At 49.3% G+C, this 20804-nt stretch overlaps 1 protein-coding gene and 1 long non-coding RNA gene across 4 annotated transcripts in view; one reads left to right on the top strand and one right to left on the bottom strand.

Moving 5' to 3' along the window:
- The first annotated feature begins 1037 nt into the window (after positions 1 to 1037).
- Positions 1038 to 20804, top strand: part of ikbkb (inhibitor of nuclear factor kappa B kinase subunit beta) — a 25238-nt gene continuing 5471 nt past the window's right edge. The window contains exons 1-14 of one of the 3 annotated variants that reach the window (XM_064353368.1): positions 1038 to 1500; positions 2572 to 2740; positions 4601 to 4695; positions 8730 to 8847; positions 9026 to 9095; positions 11466 to 11554; positions 14026 to 14115; positions 14413 to 14537; positions 17500 to 17607; positions 18060 to 18189; positions 19308 to 19502; positions 19700 to 19814; positions 20242 to 20365; positions 20734 to 20804. The exon at positions 20734 to 20804 is cut by the window's right edge and continues 81 nt beyond it. In XM_064353368.1, the coding sequence (XP_064209438.1) occupies positions 2636 to 2740; positions 4601 to 4695; positions 8730 to 8847; positions 9026 to 9095; positions 11466 to 11554; positions 14026 to 14115; positions 14413 to 14537; positions 17500 to 17607; positions 18060 to 18189; positions 19308 to 19502; positions 19700 to 19814; positions 20242 to 20365; positions 20734 to 20804 (1435 nt within the window). In that variant the 5' untranslated portion in view covers positions 1038 to 1500; positions 2572 to 2635. Of the gene's footprint in view, positions 1501 to 2527; positions 2741 to 4600; positions 4696 to 8729; positions 8848 to 9025; positions 9096 to 11465; positions 11555 to 14025; positions 14116 to 14412; positions 14538 to 17499; positions 17608 to 18059; positions 18190 to 19307; positions 19503 to 19699; positions 19815 to 20241; positions 20366 to 20733 lie in introns of all 3 variants that reach the window. The other 2 variants (XM_064353369.1, XM_064353370.1) reach the window with 2 other exon arrangements.
- LOC135264653 (uncharacterized) lies at positions 17327 to 19308 on the bottom strand. The gene is made up of 2 exons (XR_010332772.1): positions 18749 to 19308; positions 17327 to 18714 (listed from the first exon to the last, which is right to left on the bottom strand). It is a non-coding gene; the product is annotated as an uncharacterized LOC135264653 (long non-coding RNA).

Below are 20804 nucleotides of genomic sequence, written 5' to 3'. Positions count from 1 at the left end.
ACCCCTCTGGCTTAGAGGTAACAGTACAGCTATTATGCTAAAAAATGTATTATAGTCTATTTACAGTTTTCAGTGTTTCACTAAAACTTCCCTGCTCCATAAAATAGAGAGAGAGAGACCCCAAATACGAGGAAGGTGCCTGGAGTCCCACGCACTGTGTATTCATTTTAAAGGGAAGCACAGGACGGTAGTTTTTTTTTTTTTTAGGGATTGACCAAGTCCTGGGGAATTCAACCGGTTTTTCCAGTGGAGAGCTTCATGTGGTTGTGCGTGTTAACTTGGTGGTTTCAGCTTTTCACTGGACATTAAAAAACCCCAATGTGAGTGTTTTATTAAAACAAACTGCCCTTCCCATTTGCCCATTTTCTTTTGAGTTTTTTTTCATAAAGGCTACCACTGAGTAATTTTCATAAAGTTTTTTCTCACTTTTCTCTCTCTCAAAAAAATCCCTCCATGACAGATCCCTGACAGAGCCCACTCCCCCCCCCCCCCCCCCCCCATTGTCACAGTCCACTCATGTCATGCCAGTAATCTCCACACCCCTCCCCTACCGTAGTACATATTGTTCCTGTACATTAGTTTTCAACTCACCACTGTCCATTCAATAGGCAACAGCATTATTGTGTTTTTATTTATAAATCAATGCTGGGTAAAACTATCTCTGCACTTCTCCTTCCCTTCCGTGATAGCACTTATCAGCTACACTACACTTAAGTGGGTGGTTTTTAATGTTTCCATGGCATTCAGAGTGATTGTAAAAAAAACTGAAATTCTTATTGTACACCCTGGGTGTGTATTAATTAAGGTCGAGAGTGGATGCTCAAGCATCTCTAAGGCAGTTTTAAATCCGTTGTTCGCAACACTGGCCGCTTGTTTGAAGGAGAATGTGCTTTGTGGTTTCCATTAATTGACTTTGTATGAGTTCTCAGTTTTACTGTACCAGTACGTGTGTACCGGAGGACCCTTTTCGCTGTAAGTTGCGTTCTGGAAACTCGCTGGTCAGACGGGGTGCTCTTGTGCCGAGCAGAGACGAGCGCGCATCACTAGTTAGCAAGCGAAAGCTTGCCAAGTTACAGGAAATAATATTTCAGGAAGTAGACGCAAGTTGGATAAACAACCCTCATGAGACAGTTGCTAGTGATAGTGTAAATTTGAATGATAACCTACCTCTTAAAATTAAACTGAAATCTCTCGGTATATGGATTACACCACACGAAGGTTTAATAGGCTACTAGCAATCTGGTGCAAAGTTCTGAAAGAACACAATCGCGTAGGATTTTAGACAGCTAGCTAGCTGGCTGGCTAAGACCTGATAGCAAAGTGTTGTAAATAAGCAAGTAAGCCACTCAAGGGGAGATTTCTATGCGAACGCGCTGTGGATAGATATGGCTTACTTATAGAAAGTAGTTTAGTGCCTCATCCGAAGATCTAATAGGTGACTTGGGACCTGAGAAAAGTCACGTTAAGCCTGAAGGAAATTTTTTGAGTTAGCTTCAGGAGGTAAGACCTTTCCTCCCAAACGTCACCGCCGTACGACTGAAAACCGCAGGCGCCTGCGCTTGGAGTGCATTACGGATTATAACTCGCGACTAAATGATCATAGGTTATCGATTTAGAGTGAGCAATACATGTAAAGATGAATATCATTTAAATGAATAAAGTTATTCAGTAGCTGAAGATGGTTAACATAAATGAGATAACGTTAGCACGCTATTTAGGGAGCCAGGGTATCGACGGCTATTGGTGCACGTCAATTAACAGTTTACCTTCCAGTTGTTTGTTATATAGAACAAGAATAATAACTCTTTCTGCATTTGAAATGCTGTCGTATTCTGTGCGAAACCTGAACGTATGCACCACACGCGTTATGTCTGCGAATGTTTTTGTCTCTATAGCACCGAATAAGTAGGTAAAAAAAATGCATGTGTTCGAATAGAAATTCAGACTGTGTAGAATGATAAGTGCGATATGTTAAAAATTCCCAGTTCAGTTCCACACTAGTGTTGTAGCAGGCACACAATTCTTTGCAGTTTACCTTGCAAAGGAGTCAAAAATGTAAAGTCACATAAGGCACGTGTAAATATAGAACGGTGCCAGCAAGCATGGTCATAGCCACATTTTTTGCAATTCACATACATACTTTCAAAGTGAATCAAAATGATGCTTGAGAAGTTTACTGTGAGCTGCAGTCAAGTTAGGACAGCCTACAGGAAACAGCTCTGAGATGCTTACAAATTTGATAAGCTATCCGCAGGAATTTAAAGTTGATGGGTATTGACCACACGGACTGATTCCAGGGATTGCTAGCCTTTCTGTTTTTGTCAATAATCTTTCCACGGCTTTCAAAAACTATGCATAGTATCCTTGACCTACATGCTGACGACGTTGTTATTATAATACTGACCTACTACTTATAACATGTCGCTGCCCAATTACTTAGTCTCTCTGTCAGTCTGAAAGTTCTGCCCACTGTTTTCACCCCCTAGATCTGATTGGCTGCTCAACCCCCTCACCTCTAATTCCCCAGGTACTCACCTGTGTCTCCCCAGGTACTCACCTGTGTCTCCCCAGGTAGTGTGCGTCTGCGTCTGGGCGCCAGGACACGGCGGGGGTCAGTCGGAGGCGGGGCTTAGAGATGAGTCGCATGCCCCCCCAGCAGCTGCAGACCTGCGGGCCCTGGGAGCTCAAGGAGCGGCTGGGGACCGGGGGCTTCGGCAATGTCACGCGATGGCAGAACAAGGTGACCCCCCCACCCCCTCGTAAACGGAGCTGTCACGCCAATTTTTGTCCGGGCTGCAAAAAAGATCAGAGTGACGCAATGACATTCTAAAACAGCTGCGATAACCATTGTGACGTAGTTAAGGTCTCGTTGCAGCGTGCGTTGCTATGCCGACGCTGCCAGCCTTGATACATTCTGTCGTGATAAAGATTCTAAGGCGACTCAGCAATTTCTCTGGTTTTAACGGGTCTGGTTTTTCTCTTCTACGCGAGGTGGCGACTCATCGGACGCAGTCCCTGGCCACTGACTCTTTGGCAAAGCAGATTCACAGAAGAGCGTTGGCCTGGTCAGGCTCGCAGTACCACTGTGACAAAAGACACACTGACAATCAGTCAAAGACCCCTGAGATCCAAGTCAAACCGTAGTCAAGGGCAAACCAGGCCTGGTCAGCATTTTTACTCATGACCCAATGCATGCTGGGATGTTATTTGCTTAATTAAGCCTGTGTGGCAGCCTCTGCTTTACATATGCTGGCTATGCCTCATTTGTCCAGATGTTTCCATTTTTTTGTGTGTTATACCACTTTATTTTAGCGTACCACAAACATATTTCCATCTCATAACTACACAACTGCCAAATTGTAACAGTCTCCTAGGAGGGGGACATTATCCTCGAAAGTATCGTGGCCTGACCTTGTCCCATAATCCCACGTGTTCCCAGGGTGGATCACGTTCAGTGTGAACGTCACTTCCTCCGACACCCGCTTTACAGGACGGCCCCACAATGCCGTTCTCCTTACCGCGGTGCCACACCCTTTTCCCACCCGCCCGTCTCTCCCCTTTCGCTGAGTTCAATGGTGGTCGGGGGGGGCGGGGCTCTGCAGGAAACGCAGGTTAAATTCTGCCCATGATGTCACTCTATAGCGGGAACGTTTCCCAGTCAGGTGACGATGAATCCCATCCACAGGATGTGGCACGCCGGCGTCGCACGCTACAGTATGGGAACCGCCGGAAACGATCCCGCGCGCTGACTTCCTGTCCGTGACCAGTGCATCCTGCGTGCCTTCCTCCTCGTTAAGGGCGTGTGCGGTGGGAGCGCGGGGTCTGCAGTCTGTTAGGGTGGGGCGGACAGGGGGTGCGTGGCCCCCCCCCCCCCGAAATGAAGAGACTGTCCCGCGGTGCAGCTCGTTAGGCAGGAACGCCGTTAACACCACCACCTTTCAGCTCCAACGCAACTGCACCAAAGATCCTATATCTGAGGGAGGCTCATCGGCCAAACTGCCCTACATGCACATTTCAGGGGACGGTCAAAATGTGCGGCCACGGACCTCACAGGAACTCATTATTTCAAAATCGCAAAAATGAGACTCAAGACTGCTCATTTATTAATGGGACCACATGACTTGTTGACGTGTGTGATATTGTTCTATCAATATTTTAACAGATGTTTAGGGTTAGACCGCCCTCTGCAACAGTCTGATCCAATGCTGCAGCCGGGAATGCCCAGAGAGCCACACCACGAAACAGGATATGACACGGGGGAAGGATCTGAGTGTGACACACGTGCAGCCGCGCCCTTGTGCATTATGTCAAATTGATTCATTTCCACTGGGCCCTTCCTGGACCCATTCAGAACAGTAGTAGTGGCCTAATATACGGCCAACCAGAAATATCACAGGAAAAAAAAGAAAAAGAAAAAGAAAACGTGACATAGTGAAAAATAGCCCATGACCTTGGATGGCTTAAGGAGATAATTAGGTCGCAGATTTTTCAATGAAATTCATTTTGATAGAAACATTTTGATTTAGCACCGTACTGTACATCTCTCACCCTCTCTCTCCCTCCCCCTCTCTCCCTCTCTCTCCCTGTACTGTGTCTGCAGGACACAGAGGAGCAGATCGCTATTAAACAGTGCCGTCAGGAGCTGAGCGAGAAGAACAAGGAGCGATGGTGCCTGGAGATCCAGATCATGAAGAGGTGAGCAGGGCGCGCGGGACCCACGCAGGCGGGACCCACCCAGGGAGGGGGCCATCCAGGGGGGACCCACCCAGGGAGGGGCCCATCCAGCTCCTGATCTGTTACCTGAGAATGAATGTACTGACAGGCTCAAAAGTAGGAGCAGGTACAGAGCCGGAAGAGCAGGGTCCTGCCAAAATTTTATCTGAGGGAGATGGTCAGCAAAGATAGGGTCAGCAGGCGGGAAGGGTGGCGTGGGAGCATCAGCGAGATTTAAAAAAAAAAACAAAGGAGTTAAATTCAAGGGAAACTGACAGAGGTGGTGCAAGAGAAAGCGATAACTGTGTTCTCCTAAGCATCCTACCCCTGACTCACTCTACTAGAGCCGTGGCACTACACCAAACCGGCCGTTTCTCTGTAAGCCTGACGTTAAAATGTCTTACAGGAACTCACGGGCGAAGCAGGAAGCTGCTGGCCAGAAAGAGCACGTCACTCTCTGGCATCAGATAATCATCTCTGGAACAAAAGCAGCATATTAGGACACTTGACACTAGGAGGGCTTCTGCCTCCAGCCAGGTTACGGGGAAAATGCGCAGGAGGAGATTCTGACGTCACTGAACATCACTGGCGATGTGACGTCATATGACCTGTGATGCCTGCTATGACTTTCAGTTGTGGGAAATAATTTTATTTTTTATTTTTTTAAAAGTAAAGATCAAGCCGCTCTTATTCCACAACAGTACTGTTACTGTTATTCCACAACAGTAAAAATGACCAAAAGCATAATGGGGATGTAAAGGTCACAGCTATTTTTACAGTTGGTTCAATGTTTATGGAGCAAAATGGAGTGGGTTTCGGGATGGAGTGGGTTTGGGACGGAGTGGGTTTCGGGATAGAGTGGGTTTGGGACGGAGTGGGTTTCGGGACAGAGTGGGTTTCGGGATAGAGTGGGTTTGGGACGGAGTGGGTTTCGGGACAGAGTGGGTTTCGGGATAGAGTGGGTTTGGGACGGAGTGGGTTTCGGGACGGAGTGGGTTTCGGGAAGTGGGTTGGGACGGAGTGGGTTTCGGGATAGAGTGGGTTTGGGACGGAGTGGGTTTCGGGATGGAGTGGGTTTGGGACGGAGTGGGTTTCGGGACAGAGTGGGTTTCGGGATAGAGTGGGTTTGGGACGGAGTGGGTTTCGGGATGGAGTGGGTTTGGGACGGAGTGGGTTTCGGGACAGAGTGGGTTTGGGACGGAGTGGGTTTCGGGATGGAGTGGGTTTGGGACGGAGTGGGTTTCGGATAGAGTGGGTTTGGGACGGAGTGGGTTTGGGACGGAGTGGGTTTCGGGATAGAGTGGGTTTGGGACGGAGTGGGTTTCGGGATAGAGTGGGTTTGGGACGGAGTGGGTTTGGGACGGAGTGGGTATCGGGATGGAGTGGGTTTGGGACGGAGTGGGTTTGGGACGGAGTGGGTTTCGGGACAGAGTGGGTTTCGGGATGGAGTGGGTTTGGGACGGAGTGGGTTTCGGGATGGAGTGGGTTTGGGACGGAGTGGGTTTCGGGATAGAGTGGGTTTGGGACGGAGTGGGTTTCGGGACAGAGTGTTGCCCCACCAGCTCCCCTCCTGGCTCTGTGACAGGCCTGAGGCTGGAGGGGTGCCATTTTTGGGCGTGTGGGTTATTTGTTTTTGCTTTGCTGTTTTTATAGTGTCTCCTGACAGACAGACGTGGTCTAAACCACAAACCCTGTCCTGCACCCACACAAATAAACTGCTGGTAACCGCTGTCCCCGAACACACTCATATACACACGCATGAAGCCATGAACACACATGCACGCGTACACACACACACACACACATATACACACACTGACACACACGCATGCACACTCATACAAACACACTCATATACACACGCATGAAGCCATGAACACACATGCACGCGTACACACACACACACACACACACACACATATACACACACTGACACACACGCATGCACACACATACAAACACACTCATATACACGCGCATGAAGCCATGAACACACATGCACGCGTACACACACACACACACACACACACACATATATACACACACTGACACACACGCATGCACACACATACAAACACACTCACATACACGCATGAAGCCATGACACACATGCACGCTACAAACACACACACACACACACAACACTATACACACACTGACACAAGGCATGCACACACATACAACACACTCATTACACGCGCAGAGCATGAACACACATGCACGCGTAAACACACACACACACACACAAACAGACACACACGCATGCACACACATACAAACACACTCACATACACACGCATGAACGTACACACGCACACTCACACACTCGATACATCTGTACATGCATGTGCATAGCACTAATACTCTGATCTGTGCTGAATGACGTTAACGCTGCAGTGCTAATGTTCTAATGTGTACAGAGACAATGACAACGTTCTAACAGAGAGAATGACAGCAGTGTTAATATTCTAAATCAAACTGGGATGTAGTGAAGCCTCACCGCTCACAGTGTCAGATGGGATCTGCAGCTGAAGGCAGGTCATCCCAATGACCTTTTCCCAGTGCAGCTTTGATTCTGGGAGTTTGGTCTTAAGATCTAAAATCCGAAACGGTGTGGTGCGTTTGGGACCTGGGGCATCCGCGCGCGCGTGAGCTTGGCGAGAGTCTGCCTCAGTTGACGTTGGCAGAGCTGATGTTTGCACGGGGAACGCTGAGAGTGCCAACTCCAGCGGACCCTGCACCCCTTCCTTCGTTTGGGCTTTAACAGAGGCACATCTGTCCAAATCCTCTGTGTGGTATCTGGGAACGGGGTCCACTAATCCTAAAAAATGACCACCGGGATGGTAACATTGCACACATGTAGCGGTTTTTGTTCTAGTTTAAATGCTCTAATATAATGTTCTTCTGTTCAGTGAAGCCAGTGTTAAGCTTGTTCGTTTGTGGGCGCGTGTGGGACGCCGCTCATGATACGCGCAGAATACTTTGTAAATAACTCTTCAGCCATTCGTCCTCTCCAGTGCTGGATCTGCTCACACTGTCTTAATGTCTTTTGAATGTAGCAGCCAAACACGAGGACTGAATACTGTAACATCATATCTAACGTCGAATGTCACTTCTGACAGACGAGTCCGGTTGCATTCGGAGTTTGTCTCTGACGATGCGAAGGAAAGAGGTGGTAGGCGCTTTCCTCGCACATATCCCATCATGCATCACGCTATTTTTATATTGCACCAGAGGCGGCGAATGGCGTCATCGCCAGCCTGGCGTCCGCGAGGGTTAGCGTGGGGCGGACGGGCAGAAAGAACAACACTGCCTGCTCCGGGTTTGGGGTGGCTGTTGGCGTTCACTGAACTGCTCAGATAAGATCGCCAAGGCAACGGCTGGAGAACAATGAGCCTTCCCCATTGGTCACGTAGCCCCGGAATTAACTGACTGTTCTCGTTCCCTCCGATATGCACGATCGGACGTGTGTTATTAGTTTTGGAACATGAGGTGCGAGTTTATCTGGTCCCCACGTCCCACGATGTTATTTCTGAAAATTGGTTTTTGCTTATTTTCCAGATTATTCTTATTAGGCTTTTGTTTCTCCTCATTCTTTAAGGGGTTTGTTGGCCTTTTTAACAAGCGTTTAAAATATATATATATATTTTTTTTTTAACAAAACAATTGGTTGAACCCGTGACAATCAAAGCCAGGTTTTGCAGTGTCGTGCTACGGTACGGGAAGGACTATGAGCGAGGTGTGCATGGGATCATTTCTGGTGAATTCTTAATTCTAAGAGACGGGTTCATACTGCGGGTCAGTATGACCCAATCACAACACACAATCCCCAGCGGTCGTGCTGGCCCACGGAATGCTGCGTCATTGGAAACGCAGGCCATTTCAAAATCTGCATTTTACACTAATTCTCTCTTGCGTTCTGTTAATATCTTTTGCCATAAATATTGCCAAGTCACAATAATAACACAATAAACGTATGTCATTCATAACACCTCATTCCCCCCCCCCCCCCCCAGGTTAGACCATGAGAACGTGGTGGCAGCGAGAGAGGTCCCAGAGGGGATGCAGAAACTGGCCACCAATGACCTCCCACTTCTGGCCATGGAGTACTGCCAGGGAGGAGACCTGCGCAAGGTCAGTCACCTGTACAGACACAGCACCTCTGTATACCTACACAGCACACCGATAGGCCTACACACACCTGTAGAGTACACTTGTATACCTATACACACGTACGCAAACACAACAGTATTCTTTTTGATTGGTCTGAGACAGGGGGAGCTGATTATGATTGGTGTTTATGTGCCTGCAGTACCTGAATTCACTGGATAACTGCTGTGGAATGAGAGAAGGCTCTGTTCTGATCCTCCTGCGTGACATATGTGAGTATCGCATCTGAACACGCAACTGAACACACCCTGCTTGTTACCTGAACACGCACCTGAACACGCCCTGAAAATTCAAGCTGAACACACCCAGAACAAGCACCTGAACACGCCCTGAAAATTCAAGCTGAACACACCCAGAACAAGCACCTGAACACGCCCTGAAAATTCAAGCTGAACACACCCAGAACAAGCACCTGAACACGCCCCAAGCACGCACCTGAACACACCCGGAACACGCACCTGAACGCACCCGGAACAAGCACCTGAACATCGCCCGTGAACACTGTTCCGGACCATCAGTGTTCAGTCACAGTTACACCGCGGGGTAAATCCAGCAAAGTGACACGTCTGTGTTCCCGGCGCTCCCCGACTGAGGTCCGGACTACAGCACCTCTGAGAGCTCGGGATGCTCTCATCACCTCACATCACGGGCGTTTAGCAGACGCTCTTATCCAGAGCGACTTGCGTAACTTTTACACAGCATTTACGCTGCATCCATTTACACAGCTGGATATGTGTTCGTCCTGCTCAAAGGGCGAGGCGTGGTGTAGTGGTGAAGTGGATTAAGGGTTGCGGGTTCAATGCCCGTGTCGGGACACAACTGTCGCTGTGCTCTTGAGCGAGGCACGTGACCACTGTTACTCCCGTCAGAGTGTCCTGCATAAACAGATGACAATGTAAGTCACCCTGGATAAAACTGTCTGTTGAATGACTAAACTGTAAATGTATACAGCTCCATAGGCTATTCTAGGCTATTCCATTCGCCAGTTTATTCATTCCTACATTCCCTCGGTTTTCTGTGACAGTCCCGTGTGCAGTTTTAGAAGTGGTCACGCTCCTAATGGCCATGCTAATCCGCACTATTCCCGGTTCGCTGGACCGGAAAGCCAGACAGGAAGGCGGCTGTGCGGCGGAGCGTTTCCGCTCTCCCGCTCGGCGACGACTGATTCACAGGCCGAGGGGGCGGGGCCAGTTTAACAGACAACCCCCCCCCCCCCGTCCCCCGCCCACCCGTCCCCCAACGCAGACCCCTTGCCGAGTGACACCGTCCTGTCGAGGGCACAACCCAGACCAGCCATCGCCATGACGACGGTGCACTCGTACAACCCCGCGCTCCGTCGCCCGGCCGGCTCATCGGCTGGGGCCGGGGCGGGGCCTTGCCGTCTGGCGATGCCCGTTTCCTGTCACCGCCCGCACAACAGGCATCACTTCCTGCTGACGACGGCTGAGATAACACACCGCGTAACGGGCTACGCACTGCCGTTCGGAACAGCGTAGCGGTTATGAGTTAGGCACTGCGTCACCAGGTACGCACTGGCGTTCAGAACAGCGTTGGGGTTATGAGTTAGGCACTGCGTCACCCGCTAAGCACTCACTCCGGCACTGGGCCGGCTGCGGTTTCGTTGGCACTGACGATGCCAGATGACCCGCTTTTCCGATTGCCCAAGACGAACCCGGGCTCCAGACCCAAAGAGCTAACACACCCTGATCCAAAAACACGCACATTTCCAAGATAACACTCATTCTAACACACTCTCTCTCTCGGGGAAACTAGCAAGCAGACTCTCGAATAACTACAAGTAACACTGTCCAGAGCTGGCCACTGGCATAAACACACTATGGGCCTTAGGGCCACACAGCCGTCTCGGGGCCTCACAGTGCAGTTGTGCAATCTGTCCTGTAGCACTTTGGGGCCACAGCAACCTACTTTAAGGCCACCAGAGACCCTAGAGGCTGGATGTTGACTGTCATCCGAGGTCACTGCCAAACGTTCGAGACAAAAGCTGGAAAACATTTTTACACACATTTTATTGCTCTTTTAAAATCTGGGAAATCTGCCCTCAGGTATTGGAGATTTCTTTTTATAGGAGCTTTCCCAGAGGGTGGGTTTGAGTTGGCATAGATTTCGAATACAGAGAACAATTGGAGGGGATATGAACTATTTTCTGCAGTAAAATTTTACAGTTTACAACACAGGGATTTGGCGGGACACTTTTGGCCAAAACAACTTACAAAAAGGCTTATCTGTGAATTCCTGAAACTTTACCTTTGTCTTAGTTTAATAATGTTTTGTTTAACTTTCGTCCGCTCATTTTCTAATTGAGTGGATGAGAAGACAGGCGCCTGACCCTTTGGTTTTCCACTGTGAAAATAATCGGACTAGTGGGAGGATCAGCTGCGGTTTGGAAGGAGAAAGATGGCAGCTGCACAGACTGTAGGGGTTGGGGTACATTTACACGATCCAAAAATAACACCCCTGTGTGTGTGTGTGTGTGTGTGTGCGTGCATGTGTGTGCGTGCATGTGTGTGTGTTCGTGTGTGTGTCTGTGTGTGTGTGTGTACGTGTGTGTGTGTCTCCCCTAGCCTCAGCTCTTACTTACCTGCACCAGAAAAGGATCATTCACAGAGACCTGAAGCCTGAGAACATCGTCCTACAGCAGGGAGAGAAGCGGGTGAGTTTCACTCACCTGTGTGTCTACCTGTGCACTTACCAGTGTGCTCACCTGTGTGCTTACCTGCAGAGTTTGGGTTGTGCATCAGCATGCTCCTGTGTTTATCCTGACGTTACACTGGGTCTGTTTCTAAGTTTGCACAAACAAAAAAAGTTGTCACTATACGTTTAATTCTGGGCACAAAAGATACACCCAACCTAATGCATTTAATACAGATATTTACATTTTATATAGCACATTAACTTCAGACACCATTTGGGTGAATGAATATTGCAAAATCCATGACATGCACATACAAGTTATAATCTACTGAATATATTAAACAGAATGCTGCCGGGGTGGTACAGGCACCCGTTGTGTGGGAATTCCCAGAATTTGGGGTTTAATATTCTAAAGCGGTCGACCTGCTGTGATCTGGCCCCTTTTCAAACGGGCCAGATTTCCACACAGCTCCACGCAGTCTCCCTTTCTTACGGGACCCCAGGTGCCAGCTAAAGCCCCCTTACACCCACGCTATGGACCCCCCGTGACTGGGGGGGGGGGCACTGGGCGTACCCAGGGGGGCACCTGCCGTAACCAGGGGATACCTGCTGTAACCAGGGGGGAGCCTGCCGTAACCAGGGGATACCTGCTGTAACCAGGGGGGAACCTGCCATAACCAGGGGATACCTGCTGTAACCAGGGGGGAACCTGCCGTAACCAGGGGGGAACCTGCCGTAACCAGGGGATACCTGCTGTAACCAGGGGGGAACCTGCCGTAACCAGGGGATACCTCCTGTAATCAGGGGGGAACCTGCCGTAACCAGGGGATACCTCCTGTAACCAGGGGGGGGAACCTGGCGTAACCAGGGGATACCTCCTGTAATCAGGGGGGAAACTGCCGTAACCAGGGGATACCTGCTGTAACCAGGGGGGCACCTGCCGTAACCAGGGGATACCTGCCGTAACCAGGGGGAACCTGCCGTAACCACGGGATACCTGCTGTAACCAGGGGGGCACCTGCCGTAACCAGGGGATACCTGCTGTAACCAGGGGGGAACCTGCCGTAACCAGGGGATACCTGCTGTAACCAGGGGGGAACCTGCCGTAACCAGGGGATACCTGCTGTAACCAGGGGGGAACCTGCCGTAACCAGGGGATACCTCCTGTAATCAGGGGGGAACCTGCCGTAACCAGGGGATACCTGCTGTAACCAGGGGATACCTGCTGTAACCAGGGGGGAACCTGCCGTAACCACGGGATACCTCCTGTAACCGGGGGGGGGAACCTGGCGTAACCAGGGGATACCTCCTGTAATCAGGGGGGAAACTGCCGTAACCAGGGGATACCTGCTGTAACCAGGGGGGCACCTGCCGTAACCAGGGGATACCTGCCGTAACCAGGGGGGAACCTGCCGTAACCACGGGATACCTCCTGTAACCAGGGGGGCACCTGCCGTAACCAGGGGATACCTGCCGTAACCAGGGGGGAACCTGCCGTAACCAGGGGATACCTGCTGTAACCAGGGGGGAACCTGCCGTAACCAGGGGATACCTGCTGTAACCAGGGGGGAACCTGGCGTAACCAGGGGATACCTGCTGTAACCAGGGGGGAACCTGCCGTAACCAGGGGATACCTGCTGTAACCAGGGGGGAACCTGGCGTAACCAGGGGATACCTGGTGGCCTGGAACCGATCAAACCCTGCCACCTGCAGCAGACTCAGCGGGACAGCTGGCTGAGTCATTCTGTTTCTCTCTCTTCTTTCTTTCCATCCTTATCTCCATCCCTCTCTTTCCCTCATCTCTTTTCCTCTCCTCGTCCACCGCTCTACACAGTAAAATGTCCAGTGTTGAATTCAACTCTGACAGTGTTAATTCAACTCTTACAGGTAACATTTAGTCCCAACTCTGAATGTTATCTGTTTGAGCCGAATTGTGACATTTTACAGTGTACCCTCCATGTGACCTCACGCCTTTCAGCATTCGGGCTGAACGCTGCCCCCCCCCCCCCCCCCGTACCCCCGTCCGCCCCCCTGTACCCCCAACCTCAGCTGAAATAACAGGAACCCTGTGTCTCCACGGCCCGTCCTGATTGGCTCTCTGCCCCGACGGACGTTTAAAAATGTCACCTTCCTGACTGAATGTTCCCGTTTGTGCGGGGGGGGGGGGTCATGCCCGTCTCTCACGTGAATGGTGCTGTTCATGCACGGGTCCAAAGCAAACCTCTGCTTTAACAACAAACAGAAAATACAGCTGAACATGTAAATATGCAAAGCCGAGCCCTCAGTAATGAAAACATGTACAGTACACGTGTATATTAGCGTGTACATTTCTGTCACTGTGCATGCGTTTGTGTGTGCTGGATCGTGTATGTGTGTGTTTGCGTGTGATGATCGATGTGTTGGGTGGGATGACTGTGCTGTGTGCGCTGTGTGTTTGCTTTGGGAACATGCATAAAACTCTCTCTCTCTCTCTCTCTCTGTGTATTGCAGTTGATCCATAAGATCATTGACCTGGGTTACGCCAAGGAGCTGGACCAGAGCAGTCTGTGCACCTCCTTTGTGGGGACCCTGCAGTACCTGGTAACAATCCCAGACCCCCCAAAAACACCGCTGCTGGTTTACAGAACATTGTGTCACCTGTACTGCCAGACCTCATTTCTAATCTCTCTCTTTCTCTCTCTCAATTTTACATCCACCAAATGATCAACTTCTTTCCTCTACGGCCTCCCTGTACTGTTTCTCCCTGTTCTCTCCATCTCTATCCTCCTCTTCTCTGCCCTCCACTCATCGTCTGATGGTCTGCCACTCCCTCCTTTCTCCTGCCTCCACCTCCTCTCCTCTCATCCCTCTCTCCTTCTCTCTCTCTCTCTCTCGCAGGCTCCTGAGTTGCTGGAGCAGCAGACCTACACTGTGACGGTGGATTACTGGAGTTTTGGGACCCTGGTGTTCGAGTGCATCACCGGGTTCCGCCCTTTCCTCCCAACCTGGCAACCCGTGCCCTGGTACAGCCCCGCCCACATTCTCCCAGCATGCCGTGCAGCAGGCCACACATAACACACAGAGACATGCAGCTGCATCCTAACACAGCGCACTGCTTGGGCAAAAACATGCACGTTCACGTTTCAGTCTCACACAGAAACAGTTTACCATGTACATGTAGATTGCATCCTTTGTGTCCTGCCAGAAAAGAAAGTAAAGAAACTGCTATTGTTTTATTGGTGCACCATGTGTGCGAATGCGTTGTTAGATATATAGAGAATAGTGACCAGTCTCTTACGAACCAACCTGATAACAGGCTTTTAAGCGTGCACTCACACTTTTGTGGGATTAAGAGGGACAAGATTTTTCTGCAGCAAGCTTTTGAGAAAAGAAAACAGCTGACTTAAAGCAAAATGGCAGCATGAAATGCATGTATTAACAGCAGTGATATGGGAGTACCACCACACAAGTCAGTAAACAATTGAAGTGTTTAATTCTTTACTGCTGCTCGTCTGGACTTTCACTCCGTAGTACCTTCTGTGCCCCCTGAACTGTGTTATCGTTTAAAATGGAGGTTTAGTTTGTCCCTAGCGATACGATAGAACAGTGCTAAAATAATAAGCACGCATTGTGTAGACCATCATGCTGCATGGTCAGCAGCTGTAGATAAGATCTTGAGTAAACACAGACTGTAACTGTGACAACCCACAGAATGCCTGGAGCCCAGCTGCACGCGCTGAATCGTTTAGGGCGCCTGCCTATCCAAGCCCGCTCTGCGTTTAGATTGTCTCTCGCTTCCTTCCTTTCACGCGTGTGTGTGCGCGTGTGAGAGTGTGTGTGTGTCTGCATGTTTGCACGTGTCCGTTTTCATGCGTATGTCTGTGCTTGTACGTGTGTTGTCTGCTTGCATGACACTGTTATCGCGACGTGGAGTTGCGGATCCAGATGCATTGTTAGACTGTACAGACAGAAAATGTTCCTGGTTTTGTAGTCGTAAGTTCAGTAACTTACAGTTTGTTCAGCTGTCTGACTCAAAGTGCTCACTGGGAATGTAACTCCTATAAATCTTAGACGCGTTTGCCACCTCATACGTCCTGTGACTTATTTACTAAAGACAATACGATTACGGTCTGGTCATTTAACAAATGGTATTACGACGAGTGATTTACAGTATGAGTGTTCAACTGAGTTGGCTCACACTCGCGTACAAAATTTGTACTTTTTGAGAAAAACAAATACGTTCTTTTAATTAAAGACGCAAGTGGGTGTTAAGTGGCCACAAGTGGTCTACACTGGGGAAATAGTCGAAGGAAGTCCTTTATTGTCTGTTTGTTTACGCGGACTGCCCGTTTCGCTGGCATACTCAGGTTGTTTTGAACAAGTCTGCTGTGACTTCACGGCCCCCAGTGGCCTACAGGCGATAAACAACTGTGCTTCACTTCGCTTTAAGGGTTTGAATTCCAGTGGTAGTATTATTACGAAACGTGTTTATGTTGAAAACAACACTGAGTTTGTGAGTAAACGGAATGATTCGCTTTCAAAAAAACATTTATTTTATTTCCCTTTTAGTGGTGCATGTTGTCGAATAGTTCAGACAATTGTTTGTGCAATATAGGGTATTTCAGGATGGCTACTTACAGGCATTTCCGACGGCCTACTGGCTTTACAATGGCGGCCATCAACGGGTTCGTAGCCTAAAAGCAAGAAAATACACTTCAGGTAACTCCAGGGTGGCGTGCAGTGGGGCGTTAGGTTTCCTGGGGATACACATAAAATCAGATTCGTTTTATAGAAATAAGTTTTTAAAAATCCGTTTTTATTTAACGTATTTTGGCTATTTCCGTCTTCACTCGCGAGCAGCACAAGCTCTTCTTTACCAAGGCCCGTGTTGCTACGGGAAATAGCGCCACAGTTTACGTTAGTTTACGTCCCAAAAACTGCCTGAGCCAGTAGAAAACGGAGGCCTAGGCCTATTGAAACTGAAGTAGGTCTGATTCATAGACGTGTACAAGTGAAACTATCCCTTTAAACACCGATGTTGATTAAATTAAGGCTTTCATTCGCTTTTCATAGACGCAGGGTTGGCTACTCAGACTCCCAGATCAGCAGACTGAGCGCTGGTAATGAAAGATTTCGGATCATCCTGTCAGTGTAGTGAAAGTGTTTCCTCAGGAAACATGAACCTGGTGCCTTTGTCCTGCATTTTTCTCGACCCTTTTTTCTAGGAAAGCGGAGAGATGTGCACATTAGCCAGGACAGTGACGCGGGTAAAATTTTATTTTTTCTCCCCAGAGATCGGTCATCGGCTGGCGGTTTTAAACGTTTGTCCGGTTCACGACACGGCACGGAACGGTCCGGGGCGGGTGCCGTGATGATCTCCTGACTCATTTCAGTGCGGAATGTTTCCTGTTTGTAGTCCAGATCAGTTGGCAGTCTCCAGGATGTTTATGTTTACAGCTTCGTCTGAAGATAACGTAAAAGATCGAGCTGTCCGACACGCAGGACACCACTAAGAGTTATACACTTGGACTTTTCGTCTTTTCATTTGTTGCAGTCAATCAGGGATGGATGTGTAACCCCTAGACCCAAACAATGAACACCCACCCCCCAATACATTCACCCCAACACGTGAATCAGGCTAGATGACTCAGTATTAGCAATACAGAGTCCAACCCACCGAAAATGTGTATGTTTTACGTTCATGGGAGTCGAGAAGGTTGTTACATAGACCTTTTGTTACACAAAGCCCCTAGCTGAACTTATCTTCTTGTCCCTAACATTCAGTTAGCCTGCTGAATGTTTTGCCAAATAATTGACTCTTAAGATAAGAAGTACCATTTATTATAGTTACATCATAGTCGCACTTAAATTAGTAAGAAAACTATATGATTTACACGATCATGAATAATACGTATTTAATTCACAGCAGTGCACTGTATGCATTTATAGTAGTAAATCTGCTCTTTCTGTGTATCTATCCTTCAGGCATGCTAAATTGAAGCAGAAGGCGGAGGATGACATCGTTGTGTCTGAAGACCTTTCGGGGGAGGTCCAGTTCTCCAAACACCTGCCTCAACCCAACAACCTCAACAAGTGAGAGAGCAGGAGCCCCAGAACCGGACCCCAAAAACCCTCTCCAGTGCTCAGACACGTTCAGTGGGATTGTGGGTTGTTCAGGATATAAGTGGCAGTGAGAGAAGAAGGAAGAACAAATGCAAACGTAGCAGACACAGCTGACATTGTACTTACACTCCATTATGCAGCTGGATATCTGCTGAAATAATTCAGGGGAAGTATGCTACTGAAGGAAGGTTAAGTGCTAATTGGCTGTGATGTCACAGAGATTTTTAAGAGAAGGTTGAGTGCTGATTGGCTGTGATGTCACAGAGATGTTTGAGGATAGGTTAAGTGCTAATTGGCTGTGATATCACAGAGATTTTTAAGTGTAGTTGAGTGCTGATTGGCTGTGATGTCACAGATGTTTGAGGGTGCTGATTGGCTGTGATGTCACAGATGTTTGAGGGTGCTGATTGGCTGTGCTCCAGGTTCTTGGCGGAGAAGCTGGAACGCTGGCTGCAGCTGATGCTGAGGTGGTCCTCGCAGGAGAGGGGAAAAGACGCGGAGTTCGGCCCCAACGGCTGCTTCAAAGCCCTGGACAAAATCCTGGGGCTCAAGGTTTGACCCTGTCCAGAGACACACACTCACACACACTCACACATGCTTACTCACATTCAAACACACATCCAGAGACACACACTTACACACACTCACACATGCTTACTCACATTCAAACACACAACCAGAGACACACACTTACAAGCACTCACACATGCTTACTCACATTCAAACACACACATCCAGAGACACACACTTACAAGCACTCACACATGCTTACTCGCATTCAAACACACATCCAGAGACACACACTTACACACACTCACACATGCTTACTCACATTCAAACACACAACTAGAGACACACACTCACACATGCTTACTCACATTCAAACACACATCCAGAGACACACACTTACAAGCACTCACACATGCTTACTCACATTCAAACACACACATCCAGAGACACACACTTACAAGCAGTCACACATGCTTACTCACATTCAAACACACACATCCAGAGACACACACTTACAAGCAGTCACACATGCTTACACACATTCAGACACACAACCAGAGACACACACTCACACATGCTTACACACATTCAGACACACAACCAGAGACACACACTCACACATGCTTACACACATTCAGACACACAGTGCACGGCCATATGCTGACTCATGTACTGATACTGGGGGCATATTTATGTCTATTATATTCAGGTCCAGAGCCTGAAGCACTGTGATTCTAAGCCATGGCTTCTGTTATCCGCAGTGCCACAGAGGTCTTATGATGGGTTGGCTACTGTATCAGCACATTCAAGGTCAAGGCCATGGCACAATTCTGCTCGTGTTATGTGGTGAAAGCTGAATGAGGGGTATTTTAACAGAGTGTCGGTGCTGCACAGATAAACTGTTCAGATAAACTTGGCGCTCAACTCCTGCATTCCTTCTGTTCTCTCAACTTTTGAACTTGAGTTTCACGATCAGCAGTTGGGACACAGAACCTTCACCAATACAAATATAGAGCCGAGTATGTAGTGGGCCAACCGACAGACATACACCTGCAGTGAGGGTCAAAGGTCAACATGGGTAGCATATTATGATACCCATCTCTCTGCTTTCCTTCCCCATCTCTCTCTCTCCCCCCCGTTCTGTCTCTCTCTCTCTCCAGCTGGTACATGTGCTGAACATGGTCTCTGCTGAGATCTTCATCTACCCAGTGCAGGAAGGCGAGTTTGTGGCCGCCCTGCAGGAGCGAATCGCATCGGACACCCACATCCCTCCGGCCAATCAGGAGCTGCTGCTGGAGGCTGGCCTGGCCCTGGAGCCCAAGAGTGAGGCAACCCAGTGCGCAGTGGATTACAGTGTAAGGGGTCATGGGAAAAGTGCAGCTCTGTGTGTGGGTTATAGAATAAGGGGTCATGGTGAATGTGCAGCTCTGTGGATTACAGTGTAAGGGGTCGTGGGAAAAGTGCAGCTCTGCGGATTGCAGTGTAGCCTTGATAAAGGCTAATCCAGTATTGTGTAGCTGCAGCTGCAGCGCTAACCTCATCTGCTTTTCAGACGATAGATGGGCGGCGGACAGACCTCCCGCTGGTCTTCCTGTTCGACCGCGGCTGCCCCAACTACGAGCCACAGTTCAGCCCACGGATCCTGCCTGAGAACATCCGCTTCATCCGTGAGTGCTGCACCGCCCACTGTGTATAGATCCCATTCGTCTGAGTACAGACTCCGCCCATCTGAGTTCAGGCCCCACCCCTGTGAGTACAGGCTCCGCCCATCTGCGTTCAGGCCCCACCCCTCTGAGTTCAGAACCCACCCTGCTGACTTCAGACCCCACCCCTCTGAGTACAGACTCCGCCCTTCTGAGTTCAGGCTCCGCTCCTGCAAAAGAAGTTCGCAGTACCCAGTGTCTGCGTAGTATGTCTCAGCTGTGAAAGACAGGATAAACTCTTAGGCTTTGTTTAAGATGAAGCAGGTCTGTGATGGATACTGTGATGGCTCACTAACCCCCTGTCCGTCCGTCCGTCCGTCTGTCCGTCCGTCCGTCCGTACACTGTCCGTCCCCGCCCGTCTGTACGTCCGTTCGTCTGTGTGTCCCTTAGAGATGGACCCTAAACGCGTGCTGCACTACAGCCCCCTGCGGCGCACCTGGGGCCAGGCCTGGCACACCATCCGCACGCTGAAGGAGGACTGGCAGAGACTGCAGCAGGGCCAGAAAGCGGCACTGTAACTATGCACACTACACACACGCATTATACACTACACACTACACACTATACACTACACAGTATGCTCTACAGTATACACTACATACTATACACTATACACTACACACTATGCACTACAGTATACACTACATACTATATGCAGATTATACACTACTCTGTACATTATACACTATGTGAACCACACACACACACACACACACACGTGCACGCCTGTCTAACACCCAGAACTTTGACAACAAACTGCCATAAAGATGGTGTCTCACCTCCCTTCTTTCTCCCCTATTTTTACTCTCTCCCTCTCTTTTCAACCCTCTCTCTCACTCTCTCTCCCTCCCTATGTCCCTCTCTCTCTCCCTCTCGCTGCAGGATGAGCTTGCTTCGCCACAACAGTTCTCTGTATAAGCAGAAGAACGAGATGGCCGCCATGCACCACTGCC

Source organism: Anguilla rostrata, chromosome 10 (assembly GCF_018555375.3).
Source record: "Anguilla rostrata isolate EN2019 chromosome 10, ASM1855537v3, whole genome shotgun sequence".
NCBI classification, from domain to species: domain Eukaryota; kingdom Metazoa; phylum Chordata; class Actinopteri; order Anguilliformes; family Anguillidae; genus Anguilla; species Anguilla rostrata.
This window is presented reverse-complemented; position numbering and strand designations above follow the sequence as displayed.